Source organism: Apis florea, unplaced genomic scaffold, assembly GCF_048593485.1.
Source record: "Apis florea isolate Af1SG1 unplaced genomic scaffold, ASM4859348v1 contig_3081_pilon, whole genome shotgun sequence".
Classification (NCBI taxonomy): domain Eukaryota; kingdom Metazoa; phylum Arthropoda; class Insecta; order Hymenoptera; family Apidae; genus Apis; species Apis florea.
Window position 1 is genome coordinate 2672332 of NW_028256703.1, and position 12764 is coordinate 2685095.

Consider the following 12764-nt stretch of genomic DNA (forward strand, 5'->3'; position numbering starts at 1 on the left):
ATATTCGATACGTGTCGTTATTATGAAAATTCATTATGAAAATTTTAAAAAACTCATTTTAATGTAAATCGAGTCGAGCATGTATTCTTTATCGGCGCATTCAAGGTTTCACATTAATTATTTCAGTTTAAAAAAATATAACGAGCGTTACCGAAACGTAGTGTTTAAACATTCAAAATTTCTATTTACAGGAATTTAAATAGTTTCTCGTTAAAAAAAAAAAAAAAAAAAAAAGAAATATCAAATACAGCTCTGTTCAAAAATTGCTCATTCCATTCCACAGTAAAAGAGGCTTGGTTATCGAGTATATTATGGGTTATTGAAACTGACCCAGTGATCGATCCCTCCTCTTCCTCCCTCCGTTTGCTAGTATTCGGCGTGACCTAGAGTGCACCGGTGCGACGTAGGTCGTGGCTTGACCCACACACGATCCGTGAATCCTTGTGGACATCGGTGGCGACCGCGAGGCGGGATATAGAAGAGGTTGGTTGGAGAGAGGCGATGCTCACACGTGCACCTCGGGGCATTCACGAGTTGGCAGTCGGCTGTTGAAACCCGCCCGGTGAATGCCTCTCCAGCCTCTCCTCTCCACGTATTTTTATCGACCTTTCGATACACCCATGGGGTTCGCGTACACCGAGGAATTTCCAGGGATGAATTATCGCGCGCGGCTAAATAATTCGTCGATGCTTGCTTCGTGAAAGGATCGAACGTTGTTGAAAACATCGAGCGTTGTAGAAACGTCGACACCAGTGACGCGTGACATCGAAGAAAGTGAAATGCGAATCTATCGTATCGGACAGGAAGCTATCGGAACGGTCCCTGAACTCTGCTCGCCAAGTTTCGCTCGATCTTCGAATCGAATTGCCACAATTTTTCACCATGTTCGCGGAGAGAAATTCAGTGCAATTAAAACGGCGACACGCATCGGCGAGGACCTCATGCGAGACCGTTTGAGCGATCGAATTGTGCAGATATTATGGTTGAACGAGATTGTTTGTGTCTGTTCGTTGTAATGGTAGACATTGTGACAAGCATACCATTAGATGATCGTTGGACCGTGAATTTATTTTGAACCTCGATTGAAAAAAGGATATTCAATCTGCTTGCGAGAAATACGAAGTGCTTACAGTTTGGAAAACGTTTTAAGAGAAAACAGATCTGGCGCAGTGCTACAAATAACTGTTTCAGGGAAGAAAGGGTACGAGAAATCGGTTGCCTTAAACGGAAGAAAAATGTTCTCCTTGTTTTGAACTCGTAATGTAACGTAATAACGGTTTCGACGATTTTTCGCGTGTCAGTGGATCAGTAGGTTCTTTAACCATATCGTTTGATTAGCTTTTTATAAAAATTCGCGGATGAACATTCCACTCCACGTATTCATCGATTAATCAATTTCTGTTTTTCACAACCCAGCATAACGTTTACCATTCAACCATAAACAAATTGATTCGTCCGAGTGTTCATTAGATTCTTATCGCGACAAATTGCTGTGGAGCAATAAAACGATGGTGTCAATTCGATTCGCGCGGCACGGTGCGTGAATCATTCGAAATTCGCGTTGGGACGCCGTTATATTGGTTTGTGAGAAAATTTGCACGACGAAAGGTCTCTAATGTGCCACACAAGAAGATGAATGGTCGTGGACAGTCGCGACAGGACGCGTTTCGAAGAAACTTGTTCTTTTCCAACCGAGTGCGCGAACAGGAGCCGTACACGATGGCAGTACACGATGAACAAGTGTGGGAATAGTCGAGTCACCGGCTACAGTGACACTAATCACGTTAACGACACAAGGATAATATGTCGCGTGAAAAGTAGCAAGGACACGTGTACCGGTATCAGTAATGAGACTTTAATTGTACGTGTTCGCATCGAGCGTTTTCTCGTTTTAATGGAAGAAATCTTAATTAAACGAAAATTGAAATTCAACGGATACTTGAAGAGTGGATGCACGTCGTTAATATTACATAATCAAATCCTACTCGTACTTCTGGTGATTAGTACAAATACACGGATGAAAACGTAAAAATCGCTTAAACGATCTTGCGTTGAAGTCAGGAGGTAATTTATCTATTCTACGAGAAGATATGTTAATAAAATCGCATAGGAGAGATTTCAATCTTTTCGCCGGTAGAAAAAGAAGAAGTGCAAGCATAGGCAACTATTTTATAAAAATACACCCTTCGAGAGAGTCGAGCAACCCATAATTACACAAATACGAATACATTTGCAAAGACAAAGACAATGCCGGATGATGTTGGCGAGACATCGTGCGAGAAAAATTCTTCATTGTTCGAGGAATGTGGGCGTATCGAGCAAGATATCTAATCGATAAGAAGAAAAGTCTCTTGAGAGTAAAGAAAATTACAAAAAATATTTTGCACGCAGTGTTATCGTTAATATTTTTTTTTTGAACGAGCCAAATTGTAAGAACATACAGAATTTTAGAAAACAATGAAGTAGGAAATAAATGAAGATCTATGCATCTATGTTTCACTTTATATGTGTGTAAAGATTTTCAAAATTTTTCCGGTAATAAAAAAAATTATATTATTAATCGCGAATAAGAATTGAATAAGAAAAATTGAAATATTGAAATTGAATCCTGAAGTTGAAGAATATCGATAGCTGACAAAATGGGAAACACGAGATCGCAACTTTGCCGACGAAGCAAATCACCTTACCTTCTCTACCTTATCCATAGAACATGGAGCATTGTGACCGATCATCGGAAAGATCAAACTCGCTCCGATGATACCGATCGAGAAACTGATTTATCATCGAGATGCAGTGGTTGCAACAGATGTGATTTCGGACAAGACAGTCTTACGTTCGACAGGTAAATCATCTACTGCTATATATAATATAAATTATAAAGAAATAAACTTTTATATATACTAATTACAATATAAATGAGATATCCTATATTTGAATAGAAAATATTAATTTGATTCTTCTAACTATATAAAATCTAAATCGCGATTGCAGCCAATTAGCTCATATTACTTGCTATGTAATTTATAATTGAATTACAGATATTTGTAATTCGATTATAAATTATATATCAAATAATGATGATTGCCCAGGTCTCACCGCGTGGAGGAAGGCTGCGAATAGAGACCCACCCTATCCACGATCCCATCCACCCTCCTTTAACGCAAAAATTTATTTAATATCAATAATAAATCTTCCTTTTGATATACGTTTGCAAAACGTTCATTTTTAACATTTTGCAAAATAAATAGCAAAAGGAGTTTCAAGAAAGACCGACGCGGAAAACTAAACCTGAAAATAAATTACACCTTACAAATTTAAGGATATAACTCTATATAAGACATATTACAAATTACTACTTAGTACATAATGATAAAGATATAAAATATTGATAATTACAAAATAGATAAATATAAAACAAAAAAAAAATAAAATATGTCATATACATAGTTATATATATTTTATTGATTAATACCATCACCATAACTACTACTACTATTACTACTACTACTACTACTACTACTACTACTACTACTACTACTACTACTACTACAACACATGCATGCATTTACATTCTACTTTAAGCAGCAATTTAAGCTCCCCTTAAAATCTATTTATGTCTAAAAATTTTTACTTAAAAATAATCTATCACTTCTTAAATTTAATTAAACTTAAAATTACCCTTCCTGATTATAAATTTAATTTTTTAACCTCCCTGTCTTCAGTAAAACCTACCTAAGTACGTACATCTAAAAAAATTTTAATATTTAGAGAAATAAAGGGGAATTCTATATTATACGAATATAATATTTGTAAACTTTGCATTTATTTTTCTATTTAATAAAAATTTATAGATAGTACCATTCTGTATAAAAATTTTTAAATTTTTTCAAGGAGCCTACCTATAATATTAATATAATTAAGGAGAGGGAAAATAGTATTATATAATGTACAAATTTTCTTCTATTGATGTTTGATTTCATATTGATTCCATCCGATTTCTGAAACAAATAATAAGACTACAAAATTAGTAAGATTTCATGAAATATTTATAATTAATTCCCAACGATGAATTTCTACTTATATAAAGCTAAATTTTTAATTCTCATCTTTTGGAAAATGAATGGTATTATCTGCCTACTCATAGAAAAAGTTTGGATGGGGATTCTACCTATTTTCAATTGACAATGAATTCAAATTACTACCTACATAGGAGTCAGATTTTTATTTATCGGAAAATTAATGGTACTATCTACCTACCTATAAAAAAAAGTTAAAAATTGGAATCCTATTTCCCATTGACAATGAATTCAAATTTCTACCTACATAAGATTTTATCTATAGATAATTTTTATCTATCGGAATGATATTATTTACCTATAGAAAAAGTTAAAGATTTGCATGGAGATCCTACCTATATAAGAATCTAAATATAATCGAGGAAAAAAAATAGTAGGATATATACTGTATGAAATATATATTTCATTCGATGAATTATACGATGATCTCAGAAACAAATAAGAATTGTTATTTAACTAAAAAATTTAAATAGAGAGCCTACCTATAAAAAAAATCTAAATATAATCAAGAGAAGGGAAAGGATTAATAAAAAGAAATATGTGTCCTCGATGAATTACACAATAATTTCAGAAATAAACAAAATCACAAAAAATTATTCCATATGTAAAAATTTATAGATCTGTTTAGGGGAGTCTAGGTACAAAAGAATTTAAAAATAATTAAAAAAAGGGAAAGAGTAATCTTTAAAATATAATCTTCTTCGATTGACCACATTCTGCAAAATAGTCCCTAGAACAAATTAAATTATAAAAAATTATTAAATAAATTACAAAAAAATTGTACTTCTTTGAGATATTAATAAATATTGATAAATGCATACCTTTTTGAATAAATATATCTAAAACAAATTTATTAATTAAATTAATAATTAAAAAAAAATTAATATTATGAAAAATATATATACCTAATTGATGCTTGCTGTAGATAAATATACCTGAAACAAACTTATTTAGTGAATTAGTAATTAATTAAAAAAAAATTAATTAATTAGAAAAAAATTTAATATTGTAATAAGTATATACCCAATTCATACTTTCTATGAATAATCATATCTGAAACAAATTTATATGATAGATTAATAGTAATAATTATTAGCTAATAATTAATAATTAAGAAAAAATTGATTCTGAAACAAAATTTTATATATATATATATATATAAAATAAATATTTACAAATTTTATTTATTAAATAATTTTAATTATTTAAAGATGAGCAATTAATATTTTGGAAAATTTTTAATAATAACTATGAATGAATCAAAAAATTTTTTTTTAATACTAAGATGAAAAAAAAGATTATTTTATTAAGAAATTATTTCATTTATTAATTCTGAGAAATTTAAAATTTTTCTCGTAAAATTTTTTATTAAAAAACAGATAATAATCATGAATGAATTTTGATTTATACAAATAAAATTTATTTATAAAATTGATTTATTTTATTGCTGAAAAGTTAAAGTAATTTATATTTAAAAAAATCTGATAATATCATTAAAGAGAAATGTATAGCAGTATTTTCTATAACAAATAGTGTGGGACGCTGAAAAAGAAATGTTTAAATAGTAGCCAGAAGGGCCACTAAAATACAAATATTTTCCACTCAATATAAAACCGAACAAACCGTGAGTGGAATATCCATTTTTATCGCAACACTAATAAACTATAAATTTTTAAAATCAAACGCGATGAGTGCTTCAATATATTTGCAATGTTAATTTATAAATAATAAAAAACAAAAAAAAACAAAAAACAAAAAAATTAAAAAATTCACGGTATTAATTATACGCAACACTAATAATAATATTACTCTATGCACTCAATTTCAATAGACGCAACACTAATAGCGTAATCCAATGCAGTCTCTTCTTAATGACTGCTGTCGTTGTAGTCATTCATGTAGCATTTTTAGCTACACCAGATGATTCAGGAACAAAAGCTTCCACAATTCTCGTGGAAAGTTGGGCATTCAGTATTCGCAACACTACATCAGCAAACGCGATTATTTTTAAACGCAACACTAATTGAAAAATAATATAAACAATCGCGGTATAACGTGTTTGCAACATTAATTTAAAAAAAAAATTTTTAAAAATTACTACTCTTTATGAAGTTATAATTTAATAGCAAATGATATTAATTTTAATATTATTCTATTTAGAAATTATAATAATTTATATTTGATGAAAAACAATGTTTAATTATAATACAAACGCGATTTTTATTTTAACGCAACACTAACTCAATTAGTTTTTCATAATACTAAAAAAAAAGCTGTAAAATTATTTCGCAACTCTAATTCAACCCGTATTTAATAAATCGCAACACTAATACAAAATCGCGATATGCCCATAATGACTGGAACTTTATGATGGGCCGGCATGCAATCGGCCAAATAATATGACAAATACTACATATTACTAAAACGAGACACAGTGACAAAGTAGTAACAATGACTTCCCATCCTTTAGATCCAAAAAAGATCTAAAAAATGAGTAGCCATTCGTTGCAGCCCTCTTCGTGACAGTTTGTCGGGCCTCTTCGGTCTTCCTCCTTCGGGCGCAATGCCCGCTGAAACTTAAATCTAGGCTCGAAATTCACTAATCGAAGATCAAAGAAAAAAAACAAAAAAAAAAAGTCTAAATCGCGAAAGCTAGTGCACATGGCCGAGCAACGATCGTAGCAATCGCTGTCCGTACAAGTGCAGAATTTCGAGCACCAACGTTCGTTTCGAACCACTCGCGACCGCGACCGCGAAAATTCGAAAAATCGATAAATAAAACCGAATACGAGAGGCATGCTCCACTCGTTCCAGCTTTAGCTTCGATTCTTCAAATTAGATTTCCTGAAACAGATTGCCACGCGAAAACGCGCCTACCCGACCAGAGACTGTGGCAACCTGCCCGGCCCTACCTACTTATAATTAACATTCACACCAGAAAGTATTCTACCTATCCTACCTAACCCTATATTTAAAAAATGGCAAAACAGGCATACCAACACATTCATTCTACGATTTTCACACATAATACTCGGGCGCAAAAGCCTACACTAGGGAAAACGTCCCGGGACGCCTCCGACACCCGAGCTTGGCACACAACTCGCATACTCTAACTTTACGTACCATTTTCCTGAAATCGACTGACGATGACTAGCGACCATTGCGTGAAATAAGTGTATCTTAATTTGAATTATAAATATTTATAAAGGAAACAATATATCTTTTTAAAAGCAATTAAATTAATATATTAATATTAATAAATTTAATATCATTTTTGTAATTTAAAATGTAATAATTATATAATATTGCATATGAGTTGTTGTAATAAGATTAACATTTCTGAATTAATATTTTAAATATTTCAAGTTATATCGAGTTATGAAATGATAAATGAAACGACGCAATTCCACAGCCTAACCACACACACATAATGTGGAAAATACGTCGTGCACGATACGCTAATGCATCATCAGTCGCTAAAGAAATTTCATTAGCTTATGAACTAAGATCATCATGCCTACTGCCTTTCCCTCACCCAAGTAGCACCTGGGCACGTGAATGAGGTCCTGGCAATTGACACGGAAGGGATTAAATCTGAAAATCCTGAGCTAAAAAACAATATTAAAGTATCTATTTTTTATTTAACGAACTAATGTTTTTCAATTCATTATATATTCATTTTATTTTAAACTTTAATAAAATTTATTTTATAAAATTTGTTTCAATAAAATTTAATGAATTATTATTACAATTTTAAAAATTGAAAAATATATAAGCAATGAACAAAAAATTTATTTATTTATTTAAATTTATTTATATAAAAAAGATTTTTATATGATTAATAATAAAAGATAATTGATTCTAATGGAAATATCCTCAGGCGATTTCTTCATCAAAACATTTTCGAAAATGTAAAAAATTCAAAAGTTATTGCTCTGATTCCAAAATCTACCTGTCGCGAAATGTCTTCTTGCACGTATTTCATACATTTTTATATGCAGAAAATAGAAAAAAAATAGAATATCTTTATATTTCAAAATCATATTTAATTTTATAATACAGAATTAAGAAAAAATTGAAAATTGTTTATCATTACACTGATAGTAGTAATATATTATTATTATTATTATTCTAATTGAAATTTTCATTAACGAAGTCGGAGGATATCCGACTTCTACACTAATATGATATCTATTTAATTAAAATCATTTCGATATTTTTTGTTTATTTAAATATTCGTATTTCATTAAAAAATATATATTCATACGGTTATTTGATTTATATATTAAATATATCTTTATTTTATAAGTAAACATATTTTGAGTTACAAATATTCATACCATTAATTTACATATTTTAATTATTGATATTGTATTAAAACTTCATTGATATAAAATCAATATTATTTTATTAAAAACGCGATGTGCAAGAAAACCTATCCTAATCTAATAAATAAAACACACAAAAAAGCAATGTTACTACTCACGAGTATAATAAATACCCGCGGTCACTGTGCTCGTGCAAAATTTCTACGTATACAACCAATCACTCGTGTCGATTCGGATCTTTCATCCTACGACATGGTTGAATGACCGGAGGAACCAAAAAGCATGCGACTCACCATACGATGCGACGAATCCCCTCACTGTTATTGTAGCCCAGAAATCATCGAGAAGTCATCAGGTAGCAGAGAATGGAAGAAATCTGTGACAAAACATCATAATTTAAAACACGGTTCTAATTGAAAAAAATTAAAATACGAAAACTATTAAATATGTAATATGTAATAATGATATTGAAATTCCAGTTAACTTCTATTTAGAAGAATAAAAATTTAAATAGATAAAAAAAGAATAATTACCTCTTCGCGTGATGGATGATCGCCTTATTCTCTTGAGAAAAACACTGACTCTACCCTGTACCGAAAACGAATATTTAAAATAAAAAAAAAAATAAAAAATAAGGAACTATTAACGTGTCAGTATAAATTATAATCGGCGAACAAACACTGATTCTATCTTCGCGTTTGATTATTATAATTAAATTTAATCAGAGCTATTGTGCTCTAAAAAATATTTAAAATACTATGACGAAGCAAACACTGACTCTAATAACCGCATTGCGCGCGGTCAAAAATAATTAAATTTGAAGTCCAATCAGTTATCAGCATCTTTAATAAAAACATAAAATATTATATTAAAATTTTTTTTTAACTGTAAATTCTATTTATTATTTAAAAATTTTTGAAATAATGAAAAATGGAACTTGATAAAATTTTGAACTTTAATAAAAATAAAAATTGGAAATAAAAAAATAATATAATATATAGATATACAAAGGACAATTACCTCTTCGCATGATGGATGATCGCTTATATTGATGAGAGAAGCACTGACTCTAACCTGTACCGAAAACGAAAATTTATAAAAAAAAAAAAATAAAAATAAGAAGCTATTAACACGTCCGTTCATGTTGAATAATCGGCGTACAAGCACTGATTCTACTTTCGCGTATAATTATTATAATCAAATTTGTGAGCTATTGTGCTCTAAAAAATATCAGAAATACTATTACGCAGCAAACACTGAGTCTAATAACCGCATTGCGCGCGGTCAAAAATAATTAAATTTGAAGTCCAATCAGTTATCAGCATCTTTAATAAAAACATAAAATATTATATTAAAATTTTTTTTTAACTGTAAATTCTATTTATTATTTAAAAATTTTGAAATAATGAAAAATGGAACTTGATAAAATTTTGAACTTTAATAAAAATAAAAATTGGAAATAAAAAAATAATATAATATATAGATATACAAAGAACAATTACCTCTTCGCATGATGGATGATCGCTTATATTGATGAGAGAAGCACTGACTCTAACCTGTACCGAAAACGAAAATTTATAAAAAAAAAAAAAATAAAAATAAGAAGCTATTAACACGTCCGTTCATGTTGAATAATCGGCGTACAAGCACTGATTCTACTTTCGCGTATAATTATTATAATCAAATTTGTGAGCTATTGTGCTCTAAAAAATATCAGAAATACTATTACGCAACAAACACTGACTCTAATAACCGCATTGCGCGCGGTCAAAAATAATTAAATTTGAAGTCCAAGCAGCTATTAATATCTTTAACAAAAAATATGAAATATTATATTAAAAATTTTTTTAAAAGTAAATTCTATTATTTAAAAATATTTCAAATAATAAAAAACAGAATTCGATAAACTTTGAATTTAAAAAAAAAAAAAAATCAAAATTAAAAAAATAAATTATAAAAAAATATATAAAAATAATTACCTCTTCATGTAAGAGAATCCAATATAGGCAAGGGTAGAGCAAAAAAAAAAATTTTTTTCTTCTTTTTTCTAGGTAAAAATTTGTTGAAGAAAATACTGCTATTTTTCTAAAATTATTAGCTTTCTGCTTAAATATAAATCTAAATTTATATATGAAATCGTCAAATTATTTATAAAATATTTAACAATATATTGAAAAAAACTTTTTAAAATTAATTTAATAATATTGGAAATCAAAATTTCCAAAATAATAAAAAATAGACGTAATTTCTTTAATCCCTTTTAATTCCATCTTAGTATTTTAAATAAAATATATAATTTATAATAGTTATATTGAATATCAATTATATATTCTGAATAATTCATCAAATATATATATATATATATATATATTAATAAAAGTAAAATAATATGCACACACATATATATACGTATATATATATATATATTAAATGTTATTATTAATAATTAAAAAGATATAAAAGATAAAAGATAAAAAATTACAAGAAATATTATTATTAATAAAATAATAAATCATATACATACGTCTATTTTATTATAATAAATTGAATATTACCATGCATCCAAAAAGAGTATCCAATAAGTATTTGAATTGATCAATCAACATGGCTTCCAATTTTGAAGTGGCGTCTCTTCTTCGAAGTTATATGTAATTGTAATAATCTGTAAAAGAAAATCAAATCTTTATAATAAATGTATGAAATATATAGATTATTGTATCAAAAAAAAGCAAAAATCAAATTTAAATTTTATTTTGCAAACTCATAATAAAAGCTACTGATAATTACAAATTCAATATACAATAAACAATATTCAATATTCAATATACAATATATGATAAATTAAAAGAAAAAGAAATAAATTATTTATCAATCAACAAATTATAGAATAGACGTATATTAATGAGTAAAAACATGCGAAAAGTGAAAAAATAACGGAAATATTGAGTAATAGAAAAATTACGCACCTGATGAAAAGTGACACAACCTATCCCCATGACTTTCGATAGCACAATGACATCATCTCGTCGCGTGACCGCCTTTTATACAAATTGGAGTGGGGAGAAAAATTGTTTCAGGAGCCAATCAGAACGCGTCCAGCATCAATACAAACTGTCAAATTGGTGATAATTTTAAAAAATGTTTTTGCCCTCCGAAAAATAAATAATACAAAAACGTAAATAGAATGTTATAAATAAATAGACAATATAAAAATACATGAATTTTAAAAATATTACGCATAAAGTTAATGATACAGATTAAAAATAAAATTGATTAATGAGTACAAAATATAATAAAATAAAACTACTCAGACATTTCATATATGGAATACAATTATATTTTTAAAAAATATTTGTATTCTTAATATTTATTTCATTCTTTTATTTTATTTTATTTATATATCAATCATATTATTATTTATATAAATTATTAATATATAACAAAATACAAGAAACGGAAGATAATTAGAATAGATCGAATTTAATAAAAAAGATGTACCATTGCACCAATCATAGACAAGCATACTTTTGCTTGAACTTCATTGGTTCAGCCGTACTTCCTAAAAAGTTATAAATAGTGGACAACATTTATTTCTCGTTCAGTTCAACATCTCGACACCTGTTGGCAGTTTGCTATATGTTATTATACGAATTTGTTTTATCCTTTTATTTATAGCTACGTCAATCATATTATTACTTGTACAAATTATTATTATATATCAAATGCTAGAATCAAGAGAAAATTAGAATTAATCGAAATCGAAAAAATAAATGCTCAACTATTTTAATAACAGACGTGCATTTGTTTGAATCTCATAAGTTTAGTGTTACTTCTTTATATTGATGTAGGTTATAAATTAGGTTAAAAATGATGTGATGTAGGTTAAAAATATTTGATATTTGTTTCTTGTTTAATACAACACCTAAGAAATGACAAAGACTGTATGTTGCTATATATAATATGTTTTATCCTTTTATTTAACTACGTCAATCACATTATTTATACAAATTATTATTACATATCAAATGCTGGAATCGATAAAAATTGGAACAGATCGAAAAAATAAATGCACATTTGTTCCAATGACAGACATGCATTTGTTTAAGTTTAAATTGTTTAGTTTGCTTTATAATGTTAATATAGGTTATAAATATTCGGCAACATTTATATCTCGTTCAGTTCAATATCTATCGATATCTCAAAGATTTTTGCTGTATTTTATATAAATACTTGTTTCATTCTTCTATTGATAGATGTATCAATTACATTATTATTTATATAAATTATTAATATATAACAAAATACAAGAAACGGAAGATAATTAGAATAGATCGAATTTAATAAAAAAGATGTACCATTG

General features: G+C 28.3%; 1 protein-coding gene across 2 annotated transcripts in view; it reads left to right on the forward strand.

Moving 5' to 3' along the window:
- The first annotated feature begins 527 nt into the window (after nt 1–527).
- The window catches only part of mwh (multiple wing hairs), a 49803-nt gene continuing 37566 nt past the window's right edge, over nt 528–12764 (forward strand). The window contains exon 1 of one of the 2 annotated variants that reach the window (XM_003694336.4): nt 528–2842. In XM_003694336.4, coding sequence (XP_003694384.3) covers nt 2640–2842 — 203 coding nt within the window. In that variant the 5' untranslated portion in view covers nt 528–2639. The remainder of the gene's footprint in view (nt 2843–12764) is intronic. The other variant, XM_086908590.1, reaches the window with a different exon arrangement.